Genomic DNA, 25588 nt, shown 5'->3' with positions numbered 1-25588 from the left:
CTTATATACAATATATATTCGATCGCGATGTCGTGCACCATCAAATTCAGTGTTCATTGTAAAATCTGAAGAAATCAATGCGGAGACTCACCAAGACTGGAACATTGGTAGGTGCTGTATTATTAATGGTACCAGTCGATTTCTGAAAGACTAGAATACCAGAACCGTTACAAGTATTGTCCGCTACAGCCATCGCAGAATTATCAATTTGCACGGAAGTTGACGCATTAGGACCACCATTAGCCAAAGACTGTCCAGAGCTCAATGCGGTAACATCGTTCTGCGAAATAACTTGCGACATATTTGCCGAGTCCACACACGAGAGATTATTTTGTGCGGAGGTAGTGGCTTCTGTCATAACCTTCATTGAGGCCACTTGGCTAGTCAAACTAGTTAATTGTCCTTGAGCCCGCGATAGAATCTGAAATAAAAAGTGAATTTACTGATATTTTATTTTTAACTCGTTCATGTGCAAAAGAAGAAAAATGGAGCTCACAAACCTGTTGTGCTACGTGTTGGGACTGAGCTTGCTGCAATTGTTGAGCCGCTAAATGTGCCGCTTTTGCATGTTGCGCCTAAGAAAAAAATAAAAATTAAACAAATTAAAATAAAGAGTAAAAACAATTTAATAAATAGAATAGAATAGAACAATTTAATAAATATTAAATGGAGAAAATAGATGGCACATACCTGTTGATGCACTCGCTGCATACCAGGTGTACATGCAATGCGAGGAGGTTGTCCTGGTACAATATGTTTTATTTTTACACTTTTCCTACCCTCTTCTGTGAATATTTCTTTAAATTGCTGATAATAATGGTTGGCCACAGCCCTAGTACCCAATGTAAATCTATAAAATAAATTCAATATTATAATGCATTAACAAATAATTTGCGTAAAAATGCAAAAGTAGATGTTTGAATGTATCAATAATAGCAAACATACCGGCATGAAGAGCCATTTTTTTCTCCATCCCGATGATTTTTATCCATATAAAGTTCTCCCAAATATTCTGAAGTAGAGGGCCTTTGTAGGATCGAGAGTTTTATGTAATCCTGACTTTGCGCAGGTTCTAATATATATTCTTCTATCACTTGTGGCGAACAGTCTTTTGTTTCTCGTGGCCACTCGTATGCTTTCGCGTATCTAATCAAATTCCATTATTAATTAGTTTCGCAAACATCTCGCAATCTTTATTAAAAGTCGTAAAAGAAATGTAAGTTATTTATCTACAAATAATGTAAATAAAAATATGAAGGAAAAATATTAAAACCTTAAAACATCTATTGTTGTAGACGGTGGAAACAGAGGAGGATTTGCAAGAGAAGGCGGTGGACAGGCAGTATTTGTCGCTAATCCTCTTCTTTTCGTACGGAATTTCTGCATTAAGTCATATATCGTTTGTCCTTCTGGCTGGGCTAACTGTTCCAATTTTCTTTTTCGATTTACTGTGACCTAATATCAAGATGTGACATATAACAAACAATAAAAGAATATATCGCTTAAATAAAATCTCTTAAACTATTATTATTAAGTCCGAATGCAACAAATAGAAATATTCCTTATATTAAATTCCCTTATTTTTTTCATTACCTTTTTGTATTTATAGTATACATAAGAAACTTCCCACAAAATATAATTATCATATAATTTTTTATTACATATTATGTATTTTGTATATAATCTTTTTATATAATATATAAATATGAGCCTTTAATATTTAGTATTTAACAGTCTCTTTTTCTCTCTCTCTCTCTCCCTCTCTCTCCCTCTCCCTCTCGGAATTGAATTTTCAATTTCACTATATTTTAATATTATAGAAAAACTAAATAAGTTTCAAATTAAAGTATTTACCTGAGAGAATTTTTTGGCTTGTCGCATGAGTTGATGATCGGTAAGTAATGATTTAGACTGTTTAATTCTTGTACTAGCTAAAGTAGGAATAGGATTCGGATCCAAGCATAAAGGACCTTGAGTAGCTGCCACTAGATGTGATTCCAACATTAACCGCTCTTCGTGGCTCCAATCTCCATCACTTGTAAGTGTCGACACATCTGATAATACGCTCTACATATAAAAAAGATTATTTAAAATTAAAAATAATTTAAATTATATAATCAACTTCAATCAATTAGTCTATGTTATTAATAGTTATGTTATTAATAGTTACATTTGATAACGAAATTTTACCTGTGTGGTAGGTTTAAGAAGTACATGATGAACTTCGGCTTTATTGTGAGGAAATGATCTCCGATAATCTCGAACCTCAGCGATTATGCAGCCATCGTAAAATAAATGTGAATAGTTGGATTCTAATTGTTCGGCTAGCGTAGCTGGCAATTGGCCATTATCTATGCATGAAAGTAGCTCACCCTGTTCATAACCCATGAGTTGAGTCTCAGCTAATGAATTTTTATCGTACTGATTCCCCTTATCACTATTGAGAAATAAGACCGTCGCATTAATCCTAAAATTTCATTCTAAAATTATGGAAATATTTTATATTAATAAAAATATCACACATGTGAAATGCATTTCACTTCTCTGGCATGTATTTTAAATATTTTAAATCTAGTAGGATTAATATTTATAAATCTACGTTTAATATTTATAAATTTCTGGCATCAACAGTATATCACAATAATTTTGTGGTATAGACATCCACATAGCAACAAGACACTGAAAGCAGGATTTAAATTAAAAGTTCAACTCAATAATATATTAATTTTTCCGTAAAAACTTTGCAAAATTTTTCTTTCTAAATCTTGTTATCAAAATTATCATTATCAATTAAGTTTACAAAATTAGACATTGCAAACTAGCATTTCAGATATCTTAGAAAAATTAGTATATTAAAACAGATACTTTTTTTACCTATTTCTTACAGCTAATGAGTATCCTTTATTACCAGCATAGAGATTAACAATTAAAGTATTTAAACCTTCTCTTTGCACCAACCGCCCCAAAAGATCACATTCATTCTCAAGATTATTCTGTAACATTTACAACAAAATTACACTTGTTTGTAAACATGTATAATATGCTGTATTGCGATATTTTAAGGAAAAAAATCAATAGAAATTTTAATAACTGTTTGAAAAGTGAACATACCAAAACTGAATCTGGGGTTGCATGAGGAACCTTAGAAAGTTCTTCAAAATAGAGTCTGGTGAGTTTGGATTGGATACTATGCCTGGAGTGACTCTGCTCTTTTTTCTGAGAGGATAATGATTTATCCGATGTTAAGCCCAATGGATTCTGACCTTGAGCATTCTTCCAACTTCTGGATACTTGATTAATCATATCCTGCATAATCAATATATAATCATAAAATGACAGTTTCATCGCTAAACAAAATTTTCTTTAAATCATTGTGTTTCGATATTAAGTTCAAAATACTAAGATATTAAGAAACTATAATTTGAAAATATTTTCTAGCATACCTGAGCCTGCCAATAAGCATCTTCCAAAGTACCATTCATTGTAATTTCTGATTACTAGTGCCACTTAATGTCATATCTGATGCGGTAATAATCGTTCATATTCTGAAAAATATCCATTAGACATATTATTTTTTCACAAAAGATATATTTAATATAAAAAAAACATGAAATATATTAACTAGATATGTTAATCATGTATATTTATAAAAGTACATAAGAGTTATTGATTCTCATAATAATTAATTCAAATATGCTATATTAAATATACCAATAATAAAGAAGTTTAATTTTTTAACATTTTCTCTCCAAGACAGAAAGTCAAAACAGAAAATCATTTTCTTTCCAAGACAGTAAAACAAGAAAAATAAAATAATCTTAATAATAAACCATCTGTTCCTTTAAATTTTGAATATGAATCATTTACATATTAAAATCATTTATTATTTCATTGAACACAAATCTTTAAAATTATATATAGTTGTAAATAAATTAATTGAAAAAGAAATAATTTATATAAATAAATTAATAATTACAATTAATGTGCTAAATAGCAAAAATTCCAAAAAAAAACATTTTAAATATTTCAAAGATAAAATCTCTTAATCTTTTCTGAAGTCAAAAAAGATATAGACATTACAAAAGCAAGTTTCGTAAATATATTAAGATAAGATAAGTAAGTAGAAAATACATAGAGATACATACAGAGAAATATAAAAAATACATACATAGAGAAATATAAAACTGTTTAGTATATGTAAAATGAAAATATAGATGTTTTATTTATCATTAAAAGTACATTGTTTATTTTATCTATTATAATTGTCATATTTTATCTCTTTTATTTTCTTTTTCTCACAATATCTGTTATCAATCTTCATATATCAATGTATATCCTTATTACATGAATTGAACTTTTTACAAATATGCTTCAAGTTTTTAAGCATGCATATGTATGTTGCAATACAAATTTCTTTTACAACATCATTAAACTAACTAACTAACTTAAATTAACAGATTGTATTTATAGCGCGTTTGAAAGTGTGTAAATGTATAACATATTAAAGCAGCAGCAAGAGATGAACCTGAACTATATGTCAACTCACTATCGTAGAACTATTGACTAAAACTATATATTTATAAATCAGATGAGCTTATCATCAAGATATATTTTATTTAAAAACTTCTAAAAGAAACATATATGGAACGTTGTATTCATGAATCTCTCAGCATTCATAAATCATGAGAAACAGATTTACCTCTAAGAGACAGGCGAGTAATACAAATTACCGTGATTCACATGACTCCATATTAAACGTACAATCTAATTGCTATTGTGATGATTGTGAAACCTATACACACTTGCAGAATCTCGTGTCATGCACGTGTATACTCCATAAGGCCTATCTCATCCACGACGAACTCAAGAAACGAAATAGTTTCAACAGGAGAAAGGAGAGGGGAGAGGGGAAGAAATGAGACCGTAAACAAACCGAGATCGTTGTCACAGGCGGTCTACGCGATTCACGGGAAATTTGATAAAGAGAGAGGAAGGGGGAGGGGATGAAATCGTCAGTGGAACGAACCGTCGCCACAACGCGTGCTGGATGCTGGTGGACGAGCAACGAGCGAAAAGAGCGAACGGGGAGGAGAGGTTAGGCCAGAAGACTCACTCGGTGGCGGCGACGGCGTCGCGGCGCGGCGTCGAGACACGCGCGCGTGAGAGAGAGAGACACGGCGCCGCGCCGCGTCGCGTCGCGCCGCGCCACAGCAATCGGGCCAGACGACGGTCGCGGTCCCCGCGAATTACCTTCGCTGGATCGAGGGGTGAGCATCGGCTGCGCGCACGTCGACTCCTTCAGGCTCGACTCGCACGTCCTAACCTCACCGCCGCGCTCGCACTCGCGGGGCTCGGTCCGGCGCCTGACGATGGCCTCGGCGTGCGTTGCGTGCTTTTTACGGACGGACGGACGGACCGTCGCGAGTTCCTCGCGCTCGTACCTAGGTCTTCGACGCGGCGAGGTCACGACGGTGGGCACGTCGCGCTGGCTCACTGCTCGCTCCGGCGCGACCGATATTTAGCAACAAACGTCATTTCGCGGAGAGCGCAGCGTAACCTGCTACACAAACACCGCATGCACGACCATGAATTGTGGGAGAAACTCCCAGAACCTCCGCTGCGCAGCTGCCGTTGCTGGAGCCCGATTCGCGTTTCGTCCGCAGGTCGCCCCCGCATTGAGTGCGTTTTGTGGATGAATCCAAATAAATTCCGACATCACATCTAGGGGTATTCCGTGCATCATTATGATGTTGAATTGAAGAACAAAATTATATTACTGATCCAGATTACATTTTCATTAATTTATATCAATATCAATATTATCAATATATTTGGGATAAATACGTATCAATTTTTTTTAAGTTTGTATTTAATGTTTGATATATAGAATGATTCTAAATAAATGCGAAAAATTTTAAGATAATTCTTTACCAAAAATATAAATATCTTTTATATAAATATATTCCTTCTTGAAAAGTTATACTTTTCTGAAAGAAAAAATCCGATTATTATTTCTTTCTCAAATTTTAAATAAGTTAAAAATAAAACTTATTAGGGGACATTTTCCATTAATAAAAAGAATATTTGTCTTTTTAATTCTCCCATATTGTTGTAGGGATATCAAATTAACAACTCCTATTTAATTTATTTTTTACTTAAATTATTGATTTTATGAAAAAAATATAAATACATATATTTACTAATTAAAATAATATAATTAAAAATGTATTAAAATAATAAAAATATTTTAATTAAAAAAATAATTTAAAACACGAATAATTACCAAGTTTTAATAAAAAAGAGAATACCTCGTATTTAATATTACAATATTCTTGAAGTTTCTTTCCAATTATTTCGAAACGGTAGACCAATCAAGGCTTTCTAAATTCTCATTTGAGGATATCATATCACTAGTTAGTGAATCATCCAGTGTCTGATCTGATAAATCACTAGTTCGTGCCTTTGACGGCTAACCATCAATTGGCTCCGCGTTCAAAACACAGTCGGTTTTCTCTCATTAAAAAAAAAAGTCATTCGATATTTCAATAAATTGCCAAGTGATCGGTCACGTGATTATACCCGCAAGAAATTTCGCGGTTGCCTGACAAATTCGCGATAGCGCGACTCGGATGATCGATACGTGTTCAATCGTCTTCACAGCGTGACTCAACGTCGCTCGATTTCCACTCGCAATTATTCCTCCAATTGTTTGTAGTCACCACAGATTCTTTTGCCACGAGATTCGAGATTATGATCTCTCTCCAGTCTCACAATCAGGTTTGCATTCTCGACGTACAATTGCATCATGTTTCTGACAACATGCTTCGCGTGTCTTTCGTATATACATATGATCTATTGTCCTTGAACAAGTATAAGAACATTTTATCTTTTGCTGAATATGTATATAAACACATGCATATTTATACACTTAATCACTTCTTGTATGCGCAGTACAAAATTGCCACCATTGAGGACGCAGATAGGTGTGCTGACAAATACGATACACTGCCAGATTTATTCCGCAATACATTAGATTTTATATGTCTACAAGAGATAAAAAGAGCTGCAATTTTTAAGTTTTCCGATACAGATTTTAAAATCAATAATTTACTCAACAATTTTATATACAAAGCTTTTGATTCAGTTGTTTATGTACATAAGCAGTTACAGCTAAAATTTTTTGTATTTTTTCCTCTTGCTTGAACTTAAGATGCAAGTGTGAGCATTCTGATTAGATAATTTGGATATTCAACTTTTAGGTCTTATACCATCTGACGCAACTAGCATTGACAGCGACTCCTAGAACAACTTCGTATTCAGTCCAAGTTAAAAAACAGGATGAATCTTCACAAAAGAATTCAGAAGAGACGACGATTTGTCCTGATAGTCTTGAGGAGGTATTTCTATTTTTTCTTAAATATAGTTAAATTGTATATGAAAAAATTAAATTATAAAGATATATAAGAAATATATACATAAGATACATAGATATAAGAAATATTTAAGAAAATGAAGATTGAATACTTTAAAATTATAATTTTACATTTGTCTCGAACATATGTCATTGTGACTAAGAAAAAGTACTTTTGATTTGTTTCAGGCAACGAGAAATTGTACCGAATTACCAGAAATAAATCTAAGTACTTCAAATGTATTAAGAATGAAAGACAATAAGATTTGCTTAATGCTGGATAATGTAGCAATCGGTATATTTAGAAGACCTTTGGAAGAGAATAAATGGAGAGTGTCTTACTTATCCGGTCTAAGTTTTGCCGAAAACAGACGAGACTTCCCATGTTCGTCATTCACAGAACCCATTATTCTACCTGTTATTCACTTAGTGTCAAACCAGCAATACAAATTATTACACACATGGTATGGCAAAAAGCTACATAATTATATGCCGATTCGTACATTCAAGTCTCAACGTCATGTAAAAAAGGAATTGGAGCAAAATCCGTCGTTCATGAACAGACTAAAAAACTGGCTTGGTTTATCTTCTAATCTACAAGTGGTATTGATATTGAAATTTGCATTTTATTCAAACGATTTAACAATGCCAGATAATGATTTGGCTTATTAAAATATAATTGAGCGAAAATATGTTTATTTGAAGAATGTATGAACTATTTTGATTTATTTCATATTATTATTAGCAGGGTTTAGTACATGATCTGAAGAGTTCGGACTATGAGAAATTGAAACAGATCTTCAACAATACTGATGCGACAGCCGACGAACAGAAGAGAATAAAAATTGCTTTTGTAGAGGGATATGAATCTGGATTACAACGTCAGCGAAATCGAACAATGTGGCCAAAAATCATACAGAATATGTTAGCTGTCTTTGCAATTGTTCTTCTAATTGGACTTTATCGTATGTATATAAAAATTGATGTTACTTTTATTGAAAATTATGATGTTAACTATATTACTTATATTATGCAGTCAGCTATCCAGGAGGAGGAATATTCAAACTTCCTATGAGTCACCGGATTGAGATCGATCCAGAAGATATTCATGTCACTTTTAATGATGTCAAAGGGGTAAGCAATAGACGCCTTCCAAAATGTCTATAATTATTGTTAAATTTGATCCAAATATAATTTGACTAGTTTACATAAATATGTATTTTAAATATAAAAATTATAGGTAGACGAGGCAAAACAAGAGCTTTTGAATGTAGTAGAATTTTTGAAGAATCCTGATAAATTTTCTGCTCTCGGCGGAAAGTTGCCGAAGGGAGTATTATTAGTTGGTCCACCAGGAACAGGAAAGACATTATTAGCGCGTGCAGTTGCTGGAGAAGCCGGTGTACCATTCTTTCATGTAGCAGGTCCTGAATTTGATGAGATCCTTGTTGGTCAAGGTGCTCGACGTGTCAGAGATTTGTTTAGTGAGTAAAATCCAACGGATGAAAAGACGAATCTTATAAAAGAAATGGTAGTAGTAATGAATAAATCGCTAAAATTATAGGAAGATATGTCAATACTTTATGTGACTTTATGTAGGAGCGGCGAAAGAAAAGGCGCCGTGTGTAGTGTTCATTGATGAAATCGATTCTGTGGGTGCACAAAGGACGAACTCTGTTCTTCATCCTTATGCGAATCAGACAATTAATCAATTACTTTCTGAAATGGATGGGTGAGTTCATGAATGATTTAATATGATTTAATACATAGTTGTATTATAGTATTTTAGGTTTGTCGTTATATATATTAAAAAAAAAAATGTTTTTTTTATTAAACAAATTTTTAACTTTTTAAAGCAAAATTTTTATTGAAATTATCTCGTTTTATTCAAAATGTTTCTAATTTTTTAAGCTTTCGTCAGAATGAAGGTGTCATAGTTCTTGGTGCCACGAATAGACGCAAAGATCTTGACAAAGCGTTAATGCGTCCTGGTCGTTTTGATGTCGAGATTTACGTTAATAAACCTGATTATTTTGGCCGTAAGGAGATATTAGATCTTTATTTATCTAGAATATTGACGCATGAAGTTGATACAGTTTATTTGGCACGCTGTACTAGGGGATTCACCGGAGCTGACCTAGAAAGTATGGTAAGACAGATTTTCATAATAATACACAGCTTTTCTGATATCGTATTATTTTTTATTTACATATTGCTTGATTAATAATGAGGAGAATATGCGTATAACGAAATACATTTTTTATTATAATAGGTGAATCAAGCTGCATTACGTGCAGCAATTGACGAAGCAGATTGCGTAACTATGAAGCATTTGGAATATGCTAGGGATAAGATATTAATGGGTCCAGAAGGCAAGCTAAAGTTACGTAACGAAGAAGATAATCGTATTATAGCCTATCATGAAGCAGGGCATGCCTTAGTAGCATTTTACACTAAAGATGCTACGCCGCTTCATAAGGTTACCATTGTGCCACGAGGACCAATGTTAGGCCATGTATGTAGTTAATTTATTTATTAATTTAAAAATGAATAATTCTGATTAAATAATTTTTTAAATTATTTTGTATCTCAAAAATTTTTTGAAATGTAATTTTTATATATCACAGTTGACATGATTATTTATAACTTTATTTAAATTATTTATAATTTTATGTAAATTAAGTTAGTAGATATTTGTATAAACTGTGTTCGATTTTTTAATTTTAAAAATTATATATTGCAAATTATATATTAAAATTTAAAAAGTTATAAATTATATTGTTTGTTTTAGACTTCTTATATGCATGAAAAGGATGTTCATCATGTCACAAAGTCACAATTGTTAGCTAATATGGATTCCATGATGGGGGGTAGAGCTGCTGAAGAGTTAATATTTGGTCCAGAAAAAGTAACGATAGGAGCTGCTTCTGATTTAGAGGTACGATTATATTTTTGATTTTCAATTTTATGATTTTAAATTTTTGTCATTCATGATTTGCTAAATTATGAATGAAAAAACTTACGTTTCTAAAATAAAAAAAATATTTTTATATTTAACAGATTTGATTTATTAATTTTTATATGTTATTGCACGTACAAGATTTTATTTATCCAAGAAATATTAATGATATAAATTGAGTTAAATATAGAGATATGTTAAATATACGTATATACCTGTATTTCTTTTTTTCTTTTTGTAGAAGGCAACAAAGATAGCAGAGAAGATGGTGAAGATTTACGGAATGTCGGAAAAAGCGGGATTCAGGTCAATAGTAGAGAATAAGAAGCTTTTCGATAACAGCAACACGTACGCGCCAAGCACGAACGAACTCATCGACAATGAAGTAAAGCGGCTTTTACAGGTAAATATAACGTGAATTCTTAAATTAAAAATGTGAATCGATTTATGAGGAAACATTTTTTTCTTTTATAATACAAATTCCTCAATCATTTAAAATAGTATTATTCATTATGAGAAAATTATCAATATTTTTCCATTTTTTTTGATTACTAACTAAATCGTCTTCTTCATGTTTCTCTTATAGGAATCGTATGAACGCGCAAAAGGAATTTTAAAAATGCATGTCAAAGAACACAAACAGTTAGCAGAAGCATTATTGCAATATGAAACATTGGATGCAGATGATGTGGCTGCCATAGTAAATGGTAGATATAAATAGATTATATTATTAAATAAGGATAATGTGTATAATATAATAGTATGATTTTTTATTTTAATAATGTATATGTATATACATACATGTGACAAAATATAAAGGACATAAAATCATATCTATACGAAAAATGAGTTAAGAAAATTTTTTACAAATTTTAGCATAATTTTACCAAGATATTAGTATATCAGTTTATATTGAAAATTACATTTTATTTGATATTATTATTTCAGAAACAGGATTTAGTAAACGAGAATCATCTGCAGATTCAAAGAGGCCGACGAAATGATTTTAATCTAAGTGATTACTTGAAAACAAGAAGGTAGGAATGAAATATAATTATGTAAAATTTTAAACGTTGTAAACATTGGATAATCATTTTTATATATACTTATTCTTCTGGACTTTAGTTCGTAAGTTTAAAATATATTCGATATATATTCGAAATGATAAATCGCGAATCATATCTTTTTATTTTATCTCAAACATAATTTTTTAACATTTAATAGAAATATATACAAATTGTTATTCTATTATTCAGATATTTAAAAATAGATTGTTGCTGTCGTATAATGTCCGATCGCTTAGAAATGGATACTTCTTTGTAAAATATTTATGAAAATTATGCATATTTAAACGATCAAAAATATATCGTTTCTTATTAATTCCTTCCATTAAAATTTTATAAAATAAATTTTATAAAATAAAATCTAAAATACGATTATATGTTTATATTTTAACATTTTTATTTTAAATTGACGGATATTTTTTATAATAATATTTTTTGATAATGTCTATTATCATTTAAATTTAAACTTTGGTCAATTATTAAATATTGTAAATAAAGACTAACGATTTATTTAAAAGTTTAAATAGATTCTGTACTAATTGCAATTTTTAAATGAATAATGGAAGCAACTCAAAAAAATTTATTTTATCATGAGTCGCGTTTTTTTCGGAAATTTATTTTGTTCTTTTTACAGTTTCTTCCTGGGTCTGCGTTCGTTTAATAAAAATTTGAGCGATCCACTATTTTCTTCAAAAATGGAAATTAACGAGGTTATCAGCAGGGAATTAATTATCGGTGATTTCGTTTTCTTTTTATGTTCGGGATCTGCAATCGAAGATTCGCAAAGTGCCCAACGAGTATGAAAATATATTGGAAATATGATAAACTTTGATTTATAATATACTGGACATAGATATAAATTGTATTGAATTATGTATGTACATATACATATTTATATACATATATCCCAAGACTTATATATGTTATTTTGTCCCTTTTATATCCTTCGATACTCAATAATTACGATACTTATTTTTTCATGCAATATTTTTTCTTTTTATGGGTAATTGGAATCATATTTCAAAATAGTAGAATATGCATAACGCGACCGAAAAAAAGATATTCAGATAAAACTTTTAAATCGTATTTTGCTTAATGCAGCACGAATGATATAATCTGGAATCTCAAACTTCGAAATTCTTCTTTTCTACATCCGTTCGTACGCCGATAAATATGCGCGTATGACATATAATTTTTGGTTAAATATCCTATTGCAAAGTGATAATTTTTAATGAAGTGATTTCCGTAATATATATTTCGCTTTGTTTATATTTATTTTACAAACGCAGAGTAATCGTGCAGGGATAGGAAGAGGAGGGGTGCGAAATGGAGTGCCAAACGATCATTGCAGTACTTCAATTAAGGTAACGTAATGGTTACGATATGTTTGTGTGTTTGCTCACGATGTTTGGATTTACTCACGGTACGGAAGCGCATATGTTGCTACATTTACGTCATATCACGACTCGTTGCATTTTTCTATGCATTCTAACGTATATCGACAGTATCCTGCGAGCGATCACAAATTGGAGTGACAAATGATTGTATTTAACCGAGTTTTTCTCGATTATGTTCATACAGGATGAGGTGACAAGATCGATGGAAAAGCAACTTGAATGCGATCAATATGCCATATTGATTTTGCATAGTAAATTACATGCAATAACGTATCGAACTTTGTCATATTAAATAATAAAGAAAGTTGCTGACATTTCGGAATAATGTACATATCATTGTATTTTTGATCTATCTGTGCTAATTTTTATCTCGAAGAGATCATCAAAAATACGATGATATGTATATTATTTCGAAATGTCAGCAACTTTCTTTATTATTTAATATGCTTAATATTATGCAAACTTCGATACGTTATGTTATTGCATTTGTGCTAATTTTTATCTCTTCGAGATACAAATTAATACAAATAGGTCAAAAATACAAACAGTGAATTCATTTCAATGACATATGCTGATCTCATAAGAGAGAAGAAGATTAAATTTAAACAGAGAATAGCTCTCAACGAAGAAATCTCTATTTTTTTAAACAGCAAGCATTAATGAAATTTCTGAAAATTAACAATTAATTATTTTTGAAATAATGTATTCAATAAATGTAAGCTATTAAGCTATAAGTGCAAGCTATTATCCTTTTTAAATTACCATTATTCTCAATAATGAAAACTTATCATCCTTCAATTTTGCAGAAAAGCGCTCGTGCAATTTTCCAGTTCAGCGCAATAATTTTCTTTTCAACACAGCGAAGGAACGTTAGTCTGTCCTATTTATTTTTGACCCGACAAAAATTCGGTCATCCCTTGGCAATCGTCGTCGTCATCAGCGTCGTCTCGATGACGCGGCCGCTCGTCGCGCGGGAAAAGCGCGCGATATTTACGCGCTTTACCGGAGCTTGTGCCAGAGCTTTAGTATCGCAATTATATCAGACGTGGACCGGAGATTGAGTCGGGGCTCATAACTCTCGTCGGTCGTAACGTTCAGCTGCAGGCCGTTCGTTCGTCCGTGCCTGCATTTCATAGGCCGCCAGATGTTACGCGCCTACATATCAGCGGTCCGCACACTTCACGTGTGCGCGGTACGTACGTATTCATTACTAAATTACAAGCAATGCGAGCAAGTGAGCTCGTTTGCCGGGACGCGACGCGGCTGTGTGGAACAGGGACCGATGCGTTTCAACCGCGAATCGCCGATGGCACGTAAAACAACGGGCCGAGTCGACGGGCTCTGTTTGTTCGCCCGTGACGGAAACCCGCGGCGTTACGACCGCCGTTCTCTCCCTCTCTCTCTCTCTCTCTCTCTCTCTCTCTCTCTCTCTCTCTCTCTCTCTCTCTCTCTCTCTCTCTCTCTCTCTCGCTTCCTGCATTATGTAAGATCGTTTTCCCGCTCTTAACACTTTCATTAAATGAATTAACGAGATGATGAATAAGCGACGAATTGGACTGGGCGCACGTATGACCACACACTCTTGTATACGTAACTGAACTCGGCTCACTCAAAATGATACGCGGGGTGAGATTGAAGTGACATTCTTTGCAGTAAATTTTTTATCAATACTGGAGGAAGAAATTATTTATATATATATATATATATATATATATATATAAAATGTACTTTTTAAAATTAGTTTAAAATTAACTTAAAATTATTATATTATTTGATTAAGATTACTCCGAATATGTGAAATGACAATTTAACTTTAGTAAAGAGCTATATTGCAATTGGGGTGACCCGATGTACAAGGATGATGTTTAGGATTCCAAAATTAATATTATGCTGGCGATTTGTTTAATGAAGAAAATCTTATCAATATATTCCCTATTGTACATGCATATTATTATTTATTTCCCAAGACTGGAGAGAGATATACATAAAAGAGATGTATATATTATATAAATTAACATAGTTAAATTAATATAGTTTGTATTTTTGCAATTTATGCTGTTTATCCAATTGCCTGCGATGTTCTATAAAATTTTTAATTATTATGTTACGTGAGATGCGGTTCATGGAAACCAGAGATGGATTTCTTCCTTGATTTTGTCACCGCCTTCCGAGTAGATATCATTAATCAGATTTTCGGTGCAAATTAGATTTTTTTATATATTTCCCTTAGATTTATATCACCATCAAATTATGATAATTTCCTGAATTTTATATTCGGTAAACAATAATCGACTGCTTATATACAGTGAGTAAACGAACGATCAATTCATTACTTAACTCCGTTCCAGCTTATCGCATTACCTCCCCTTCGCTTTCCTCTATCACGGAAAATTATTCGCACCCCTAAAACAATCTCTAAACAATCCAAATTAATTCGAGCGGACGCGCGCGATGATCGCGTTTTCTGTTCGCGGATAAATCGGAGGGGGTGAGGAGGCTCGAAGCACGGACTTGTAGCGAGCAGATACAAGTGCGGGAGACGGGGAAGGGAAGGGTGGTTTCTAGGGGGTTACATTGTCTGGGGAAGGCGAACACTATTTGCCGGCAAAGTAGATTAGGTCGGTATTGATAGAGACGGAGCGGCGGAAAGAGAGAGGAAGTAATAGACCGATAAGGGTTGAAGGAGGTTGGACGGCCGAGGCGAAGGAGGAAGATGGAGGATGGATGAAGGTTGGTTCTCTGAGACGGCCAATATAGGATGGGATATAGCAATAGAGTTTCGCTTACGAGGTATAACCGCGTTAGATGGTGCCCTTTGTTGTATCAGTGCGCCGAGGCGCAATTGCCTTAAGTTCTGATCTCACGAGATGTCAGGATGCTGGATAGCAGTCCGGCAGGACGGATAGTTTTTTCTCTCAAATTTTACGTACATCCGATCCGAACGATACTGCCACAGCGACACTTGTTTACGATGTAACTTCGGAGTCAATCAATTTGTCGTGGGTTGCCGATAGTTTAGCTCAGTTGTATAATTCTTGATATATAGGTGATTTTAGATCAGCCTTAGAGATAAGTCTCTTTCTAACTATGATCCTCTGGTTATTTTTAAGTCAACTTTCCTCAATAAAAATCTGAAGTAAGATCTCGAATTTTTTAATTTTTAATAGAAAAAAAAAGATTGCTAAATCTTGATACTATTTAAAAGTACTATTTAAAAGTATTGTCAAGCTAGAAAACAATCACCTATACTACTCGGTTTTCCACGAACTTTTACCCATTGCACTTTCTGGCTCGAATTGCTAAGGATACCCGGTGTATCTATTACATAGGATTGATCTTATCGCTAGAACGTAATCATCGATCTGTTATCCAAACTCGTGCATTGCAACGCCTTCAAGCGCCACGAATCACAGTGTTCCTTAGGGACTGAAAGAGCGCTTTAAACGCGCAACTACATTTTCGAATACGTTCCTTTATTGAATCCAACATCGTCGCGAGATCTTCGCCCGCAAATCATTTTATTGCACGCGATGCCGCAACCTGGGCATACAAAAGCGACTCGACGTCCCTCTTCGCGATTGCACGCATATATCGCATATATCCTCCACCGGTCCTTCATACTTCGTTTCCCCGTGACGCTTTTACATTTCTCTCTCTCTCTCTCTTTTTTTTTTTATCTTTTTTTTTGTATTTTTTATTACGCGGGCTGCACTTAGAATAGGTACATGCCGTCACGTCTGGCGGGTTAATCAGAATTTTTACGGGCTTGCCCGAAACTCGACGCAATCAACATTAAGCTTTACTGCCGGCTACTAATGCGCCGGTATCACGATCCATCAGTACGTGGCCGCATTTTATTATACAGCATCCGCTGCATCCGATTCTGCTTGTATCAAATCGACACGCACCCACCGCCCCTTCACCTCTTTTTCCTCGAATTGATTGCTCGTCGATTATTGATATGGTCATATAACATGATATTTTTGATGATACTTTCGCGAAATGAAGCATGATTACGACATTCATATCGTTTGATTTGAACGTACACATTACCTATTTCTTAAGAGTTTTTTAAAATAATGAATTAATTTAAAATAGTTAATTAGTGAATTAATAATTAAACGATAGCTAATAATAATGTTTTATCATTGCATATTAAGGATTCTGTCGTTATATTTAAGAGACGATCGCAAGTAACATTTTCCTATAAATGTCAGATTGAAAGGACAGGTCAGGTCTTGATGACCTAATAGTTGGTTACTTAATATACGTTGAACTTTATAAATTATTATTAATTTTATTAAAAGAATGGCAATCTTGAATATCTTTTTCGAGATCTATATATAAGAAAAAAATAAGAGTCTATTATTATTATTATAAATTTCACAAGATATGCAATTAAGTGTAACGTATTTGGAAGCAGGAGTTGGTTGTGTTCTATTTTATAATTTAAAGGGCTTCTTGATATAGAAAGAATATAAAGCCGGTATGAACCGCTTGATAATTTTATCCTCCTATTTCTGCCCTATAGACATCTTTAGCCCCTTGCACACTAATATTACATCCCCTTTTTGTAGCTTGCATGAAGTTACGCACTTTTTTCTAGAGAATTCAAGCAAAAGAAGCGGCGGTTGGTGGTGCGCGCCGCCCTTCCGTCACGAAGGACTTCGCGAGGAGGGGGGTGTAAGAGAGGGTAAGGGAAGCACGGCGTAGGAGCGTATAATACATAATGTTCTTGCCGCCCCTTAGAATGTACAAGGTTTCGGTTCGTACATCCATCTCCCGCGTCATAAGCACGCCGACTAAAACATCGTCGATTTTTCTTGCATAGGTGTTACGTGTTTTTGATAAATGGCTACCCGCGCGATCTACCCCGTCTACCCCTCCCCATGCCATTCCCCTCCCCGTCTCTTTTTCAGCCTTCTTCCAACTTCCTTGTTTCCGAAATGCACTAATATGCACTTTCTGCAACCACAATTTGGGAGAACTGATAGGTAATAGCTAATTTAACGAGACATGCGACGTTCCATCTTGATTTAATTCTTATCCTTCCTTCCGTCCTTTTGAAACGACAAGAGAGACTTTTAGCGTGAAAAAAGAAATAAATGGCACAGGTGTTTCGCGTGAGATTCTTATCTGCAGAGTCAATTTTTCCTCAGCTAAACTTCTCAATTTTCGATATTACGTCTTTGTAATGGCAAAGCCTCGAATAAAAATTTTGTTCAAGCCCATATATTGAATTGAATCGAATGAATTGAATCGAAAAAGGTGCAGCTTTGCCATCCGTTTTTTAGAAAAATTATGGATCCCTGAAAAGTTTATGTAGAAGAGAAAAGTTTTGTCAAAGACTTCAAATTAAAATATAACGCGTTTAAAATGATATATAAATTTATAATTTACGAGTTATTTGTATAATGCTATTTAATTTCTAATAATTAACAGTTGTGTAATTGGCATTGTGTTAAATTTCTGTTAAAAATGATTTTTAAATTACGGGAAGGAATCTATAACTGAAAAATAATTTCCGCGTCATGTTTTATTTATATTCTCTTTTTATAAATGGAAGGAGGTTTGCGTCAAGATTTATGGAACGTATATCCTTAAACCGGACATATCGTTGCAATTTTGTCGCTTGATTAAAACTGCTTTTTTATTGGTTATCGATTCATACTAATATGCCTATCTTGTGCGTGGCGCGGACGTTATCGATCATTCGCTTTACGACCAATAGGACTTGATGATCACAGCAGGAGACTAACCGGGGCGAGGATATCGGCAGGACGAGCAAATGACTGGCGCAGCACGCGATCTTCTATTACTTACCGCGTTAATTGATATTGATGTGACGTAGTCCCTTTCGAGAAAACTGATCGATATTAATCGCGCCTGTGACGCACCTTACGGTATTAATGAAAAAATAACGCCAGTTAAAGTTTTTCAATATTTCTTTTCATTAATTAACGCATAAGTCTCAATAATATCCCTGTGTAATATCAATATCATTAATAAGAATGGAAAATGATGTTGAAAATGAAAAAAAAAATCAATGTTAAAATAATCGATTATAAATTAATTGATTGAGTGAACTGTCATTAAAGATTGTCATTGAAGATTGACTTGGTTTGCGCAACTGAAGATTCCGACCACACAGTTGAAGTAATTTCTCTCATAAGATTTCCGATCTCATCGATTCAAACAAGTTCGTAGACGTTCGTAGACGAAAGTGAACAAAAGGAACACGGGGATTGAGGGGCGATGATGTGAAAGGGACATATCAAGCGCATCGTCTTGTTTCTGGCAATTACTCATGATCGACGTCACGCGCCGAGTGTTTCCAAAGTCCATCGCGACTAATTGCCACGAAGGCGACAGCCACGAAGTAGCCATCGGAAATTTGTCAATTGCAGGTAACTTTGGCTCGTTCCGCGCACAGTTTCCTCACAGATGTTCCTGATAGGCCAAAGTTACGGGCTACGCTTGCGGAGCACCTTACTTCGACGGCCGTTCCCTTGTACACCAATTTCTTTATCCCCCTCATCTTCGCGCACACACATACACATGCATACACGTATACACTCGCCTCCATCCCTACCCCCAAGTCACCCTCGTTACTTTCTTTGTTTTCTTCCGCTGTCGAATGTCGCGATCGTAAAATCGATACCTACGAGTATACCTACGACTGAATCCAAGGGGAATTCGTACATAGATTTCAGAAAACTCGAAAATTGCATTCTGTTGTTCTCCAAATATAAATCCACCGAAAAAAAATTTATCAATTGGACCGCAAAAGAAATCTCTACTATTCACTTTACCGGATATAAATACTTCGACATTTCCGATTGTACATTTGATTACGATAAAAATTAAATCTTGTCTTAAGAGTAGATATAAATAAATTTTCAGAGAAATACTCTTTAAATGTAGAGAAACAGATTGTACATGAATTTCAGAAAATTCGAAAATTGCATTCTGTTATTTTCAAATATAAAGCTATAATAAATCAACTGAAAAAAATTTATCAATAGAATCTCAAAAGAAATCGTATTATTCACTTTATCGGATATAAATACTTCCGAATGTATTTGATTGCGATAAAAATTAAATCTTGCCTTAAAAGTGGATATAAATAAATTTTCAGATGAATATTTCTTAAATATAGAGAAATATGATGAACGTCATGTTATAACAAACGTTAAAAAATATGGCAGCAAACTTGTTTCACGAGAAAACACCAACTCATTAAGTGTATTGCTACATGGGGAACTATTTCGAAGATGACGGGAACCATTAGCGAGTAACTAATTGAGGGGTTCCGAGGTAAAACCCGGTAAACTCGAGTAACAGACATTTATGCAAATGTCAGTTACCTGATTTTACGTCCGAAACCCTTAATTAAACATAGTTGTCAGGTGGACATTCCAAAAGCTTAAAAGTCAAACTTAAAGAAAATCGCACATAACTGTAAGGAACATTTACGCCCTTTTAAATAACGGAGATGGAGATTTGCATCACAATAGCGTATAATTACAATAGTGTGATATTGTATATTATATTCATTCGCAGATAGATTGAAGGTTTTACGTTTATCATTTATATAAAAAACAGAATAAAACAATAATGAAAAAAAAAATTAATTTCAATAAAAAATACAAAACCTTTTGCATCTCTCTTAATTCACTATACAGAAAATTAAAATAAAACATTTTTTTATCATTGAATATTAAAAGTAATCATCTATCGGACTGTCGCCTTCGCCTCTCTCCTCGCGCATATATGCACAATTATCTTTTCAAGATCCGCATGAGCGGTCTATTATTCTTATACGCATAATATCCACCCACCTCTTCTCTCTCAGTCTCTTTCTTTTTCTCTTTCTCTTATTCTCTTTCGTTTCCATTTTAAAACTGTTAAGTGTATTTAAAAGTCTATCTCAAACCCTGTTCAAAGCCGCATTCATGGCTGGACGCAGTCAGGTGGCGTTTCACTGTATTTTCTCAGAATTCTCTCTCTCTCTCTCTCTCTCTCTCTCTCTCTCTCTCTCTCTCATCTCGCGATGCGCGTCGCGATGCGTTGCGATGCATCGCGTCACCTAACGCGTTGTCGGCCGGATCTCGCGCGTCGGCCACGTGACGTGGCACGTATACGCGGAGCAGGCGTCGAGACGCCGCCGGAAAAGGGCGTCCGCGGCTTTATGTTCCCGTTGGGAATTCCGTTCTCATGCCTCACGGCGTTTCGTTTCACGTCGACGTCCCACCGCTGTATGCGAAACTACCATACCGTACATGTACACGCACACGCTCCACGTACCACACACACACACGCGCGCGCACACACACACACACACCCACACACACACACACACACACACACACACACACACAGGCACACGTACACGCATACACGTACGCGTGAACATGCGCGCATATTCAAAGCCGTACTGTCAGACCGGACACGAAACTTTGCTGGATCGCCTGCCGTGATCCGCGAGTCACGAGACGCGATACGCGTGTCAGGATCGGCTCCGCGAGACGATCGCGTGCGCAGATGTATTAGCAGATTGTTGTTGCAATTTAACATTATGTGATTAGCGTGGCGCACTGCGTGATAGCACTTAGTAAATTGGCTCAAATCAAATAGTAACGATATTCGACGATGACGGCATCTTAGTCTTAAAATATTTGCGAATATTTTAATGTAAATTTTTATCTTAACGTAGATTTCTATCTTCATGTGAACTCATACCTGGGTACCATGGATGGAATATTTAAGATTTTGAGATTTCGTGTTTGGGACGCTTGAATTTTTGCGAACATCGCATTTTAACTTAGAAACGTTAAAATGTGATGTTATCTGGAGCATATTGCAGGATTTTCAAATTTAAACGTTCTGAATTTTGGGGGTATTAACCTTTATAATTTATATTACTTTTCATAATCGGTATTTCATACCAAATTAAATCTGCGTATTTATTACATTTTCATCTAACAGTATTTTCGTATATGAACATATATTTTATTTAGTTTTCAATTAAAAAATATATAATATTAATTTCAACAGGTATCAATATAATATAATAATTTTGATAAGTTCTTGATTCTATTGGAATCTACATACATAAAAATCAGCTCAAAAGGGTTCATTAAAATATATGAGACTAAAATATATGAGATATTACAAAATATATGAGAAAAAGGATTTTATATAATCATATTATCCTTTACATTTTACATTTTACATTTCTCTGTGAGTTATCGTCGCTTTTTTTATGCCGTGGGCGTAAAAAAGAACCCCGTGGTTCCTGCTTGAGAATCAAGCGGGGAACGTCAAATGTAAACGTGTCGCGCAAGAGAATCCCTTGACAACGAGAAATTTAAAGTCCGTTCGTGAAATTCGAGCATCTTCGCACCGGGAGTACGCGCCAGATACGAGCATCCTCGAATTTAAGGATGCTCGAACAACTGTTGCGTGCATCCTTCGCAGCTTCTTCCGCGTCGTCTCACCTTCCGCACGACTGCTCGCACAGCATGCGTCGCGGCGCATCGCGGCGCATCGCGTCGCGCCGCTCCGCTCTGCTCTGGAATATGCGCGGCGGACTCGCGCGTGCGAGAGGTCGCCGCGGGCGTACGGGACGCCCGACGTCGCGACGTACGGCGTCGCGGCAACGGGTACTGAGCGCCGCGCCGTCAGTTTGCGTCTGCCTAGGGTCGCGACGTCCTCGTTCACCACGTACCACTGAGATCGCGCCTCGTCGCTTCCATATACGCGATCGAACATCGACGGCCGACGACGTCATCTCGTCGACGACGTCCCGACGAGGGACGCCAGAAATATATCGTCCAGAAATATATCCGATCGCGATCGATAGATCATAGGCCACGTGACCGATCGCCGCAAGCATCTTTCCTTTCCGTTTTACGGCGATCGACTGGTCCGGCGGGGGAAGTTTGAGGGAATCCTCGGGTATTCCGGGGGTGAACCTGAGAATTCTCAGAATTCTCCCAGGATCCTTGAGAGTCCTTGGAGAAGTTTGCGAGATAAGTCGGGACTTTGCGAACACTCCGGAAGCAACTCGGAGCGTCTAAGATATCTCAAAAGTTTGAGGAGACATAAGAAAGCTTGCAGATTTTTGGATAAGTTTACGAGATGGCGAATTAGTTTGTAAAAAGCGCGAGGAAAGTCGCAAGTTTTTGGAAAGTAGATCTCGAAATTCTGCGACGTGTAAAGCAGTTCGGAAGTGTTTGGAACATTATCAAGAGCCACTGAAAACTCTAAGGAGTTTTCAAGAATCTTTAGACATCTAGACGGGGAGGATCAGAAATTCTTTCGCAGTCTGCGAAAATTCCTGCGAAAGATCTAACACAATTTCAATTCTAGCTTTTGAGAAATTGTGTTCCAAGGTTACCATACAACTTTTTACGTCGCGTAGATTTTTGATCACGTGACTGGGGAGTTTCAAAACTTTCAGAAATCTACCCTGAAGGTGTGCACCGCGTTTTATTTACATCAAGAGAAGACTTTTATCAATATTTTTTAATGAGACCTAAAGGACTCTCCGATCGAAGTAAAATTGATTAAAAGTGAAATCAAGTAAAGAATTAACTTTCTCGTGCCTCGTGCGTTTCATACTCTATCTATCTATTATCGAGGACTTTCTATGGAATCTCCATTGCAAATTCTCAACTGACGAGTGTTTCTCTAGGACTCCGTTTGAATCTTTACCGGAGGATATTTTCGCTCCGCGCTTCGAGAACCTTAAAGTGAAAGGGCTTGACGTTTAAAGGGCTTCTGGTTATCCTGCCCCGTCATGACTCCGAGGAGTTCTGTTTGAATAGTCCTGAATACAGTAAGAACGACATAAGTGGAATTATCGAAGATCAATAAAGCCTTGAAGTTGATCGATCAGCAGCCCGATATTTTTGAGGAATCGGTGAATTCAATTCGACGACTCGGGGGACAGGAGTAGATGGATCTATTTTGATATCTAACAGAATTGTTTTCTTCTCTCTACAGAAATTTTGGTGAGTAATGATTTTCAATTATATTTACATATTGAATAAAACGCGGATATTTATATGTTGAATAAAACGCGAATATCAAAATAATATTTCTAATTGTATATATAATATATTTTTTCTCTTTTTGTTATATTTACGATCGTATAAATTGCTAATAAAAACTTTCATATAAAAATAACAAAGTTATCAATTATGTATTAGTTTATTAAAAATGCAAATTACTATATTAATTATGCATTTCTGAAAAAGAATTATATAACAAGTAATTTAAGAAGAGTAATTTAAGTAAAAAAAGAATTATTTAGTCGGTTATATATAATTTTTACATAAATATAAAAATATATTTCAGCGAAACATATACAGTGAATGTAAAAAATCTATATATTCTTCGTGACTATCTAATTGCACTGACATTTGAGCATTCAAACATCAGAAAAATATTGAAATATTTTTGTTAATCCACGAGAAATTTAAATTTAAGAGCATAAAATCCAAATCCATTTACGGATTCATGGAATTTTTATCGTGTAATTTATCACATACCCCATGCTACACTCTCGAACATATACCGCCTCGTATTGTCACTTGTTTCGAGCAACGTAGTTTTACATAGTAATAACATAAATATTCAAATATTCACAAATGTAAATATTCCAAACACCCAGAGTAATAAAATAAATATCTGAGTAAAATGAAAAAATACCCACGAAATATTCGTGGATATTTAGCTATTCTACAAATTACAATATATAATATGTACGTATATATATATATATCCTAAGCAAATTCCAAGAATATTAGAGAGCGGGAGAGGAGATACGCATTTCATTTTTTATTTTTCAAATAACGGAATATCAGTCGATTCGCGAATTTCAAACGCACGAAAATTTGAACGCATTTACGGATTAGCGAGTTTTAATCGTGTCATTTATTACCACGTGCCACATTATATCCTCGAACGTACACCGCGCCGTATTGTCGTTTGTTCCAAGCAACGAGCTAGATTACTGCTGGGTGAACTTCACAACTTAATTCTCTTTCGCGTCGCGCAGCAGCTGCGAATATCAGTCTGCGCGATTGCTCGCGAGCTTACGCGCCTCACTCGCGCAAAATCTCCGGCTCCGGACGAGCTGCAGCGCGAAACTTGGCACTAAACTCCCGCATTACCCTTGTCGTTCGCTTTCGCAGACTAGACGACGGACGTACTCACTGCGACGTAAAACTCGCTTCCCGGAAAATTCGTTATCAATTTCTGCTTATCAGGACGTGCCGTCGCTTTCGAATAAGGACCCGTTCATCCGCTCGGACGAAACCCTGAGAGCGCGCGGCACGGGGATTAACTTGAAATCAGCGCCGCGGCGTGTACTGATTACGAACAATCGTAATTAAATTCTTTCCACGCTAATGACTGCTGGCACTTGAGCTCCGTGCAAATGATATTTAAATTAGCACGCGTCCCGTATACTAATCAAAGCCGAATCTCTCCTCCGCGCCACGGACGTGCTCCCTTTCCGCCGAATTATTAATTAATATCTCATTACGATCGCATCAACTTGGCGCGATTTATCTGGGAAAAATCGGATCTCGGGAAAATCGTTTGAATAATAATCTCAATAATTTTGCTTCGCAAAAGAATTATTACCGCCATTATATACGTTTGTAATAATTTCATATTAATCCTGAATTGCAGTAAAGTATCATTGATATACTTTTTAGTTTTAAAAATATATTTTTTATAATTA

At 35.0% G+C, this 25588-nt stretch overlaps 3 protein-coding genes across 13 annotated transcripts in view; 2 read left to right on the top strand and 1 right to left on the bottom strand.

The window, feature by feature from the left end:
- The window catches only part of LOC105432177 (uncharacterized), a 337430-nt gene that overhangs the window by 3893 nt on the left and 307949 nt on the right, over nt 1-25588 (bottom strand). For 2 of the 7 annotated variants that reach the window (XM_089083224.1, XM_089083225.1), the window contains 10 exons: nt 3444-3545; nt 3112-3306; nt 2875-2993; nt 2191-2437; nt 1855-2067; nt 1274-1455; nt 946-1146; nt 691-850; nt 501-575; nt 92-421 (listed from right to left, as the gene is read on the bottom strand). In XM_089083224.1, the coding sequence (XP_088939350.1) occupies nt 92-421; nt 501-575; nt 691-850; nt 946-1146; nt 1274-1455; nt 1855-2067; nt 2191-2437; nt 2875-2993; nt 3112-3306; nt 3444-3482 (1761 nt within the window). In that variant the 5' untranslated portion in view covers nt 3483-3545. Of the gene's footprint in view, nt 1-91; nt 422-500; nt 576-690; nt 851-945; nt 1147-1273; nt 1456-1854; nt 2068-2190; nt 2438-2874; nt 2994-3111; nt 3307-3443; nt 3546-4699; nt 5084-5113; nt 5608-25588 lie in introns of those variants that run through there. The other 5 variants (XM_089083222.1, XM_011646853.3, XM_089083223.1 and 2 more) reach the window with 5 other exon arrangements.
- YME1L (ATP-dependent zinc metalloprotease YME1L) lies at nt 6440-12351 on the top strand. Of its 3 annotated transcripts, none has more exons than XM_011646851.3 (14): nt 6440-6777; nt 7260-7397; nt 7601-8014; nt 8160-8376; nt 8448-8545; nt 8652-8895; nt 9011-9143; nt 9323-9560; nt 9684-9926; nt 10203-10349; nt 10612-10773; nt 10957-11077; nt 11319-11407; nt 12069-12351. In XM_011646851.3, the coding sequence occupies exons 1-13, from the start codon at nt 6751-6753 to the stop codon at nt 11372-11374; spliced, it is 2238 nt and encodes a 745-aa protein (XP_011645153.1). In that variant the 5' UTR covers nt 6440-6750; the 3' UTR covers nt 11375-11407; nt 12069-12351. The 3 variants fall into 3 exon arrangements, with proteins under 3 accessions (XP_011645153.1, XP_011645152.1, XP_011645154.1); XM_011646850.3 differs by having other exon boundaries at nt 8157-8376; XM_011646852.2 differs by lacking the exon at nt 6440-6777 and adding an exon at nt 6962-6983 and having other exon boundaries at nt 8157-8376.
- Nucleotides 22488-25588, top strand: part of LOC105432174 (uncharacterized) — a 158300-nt gene continuing 155199 nt past the window's right edge. For all 3 annotated transcript variants that reach the window (XM_011646849.3, XM_011646846.3, XM_089083230.1), the window contains exon 1: nt 22488-23849. The gene's annotated coding sequence lies outside the window, so the exon portion shown is untranslated. The remainder of the gene's footprint in view (nt 23850-25588) is intronic.

Source organism: Pogonomyrmex barbatus, unplaced genomic scaffold (assembly GCF_055798465.1).
Source record: "Pogonomyrmex barbatus isolate J1 unplaced genomic scaffold, ASM5579846v1 scaffold7, whole genome shotgun sequence".
Classification (NCBI taxonomy): Eukaryota; Metazoa; Arthropoda; class Insecta; order Hymenoptera; family Formicidae; genus Pogonomyrmex; species Pogonomyrmex barbatus.
The sequence above is the reverse complement of the archived record's forward strand: the minus strand, read 5'-3'. Positions and strand labels throughout refer to the sequence as shown.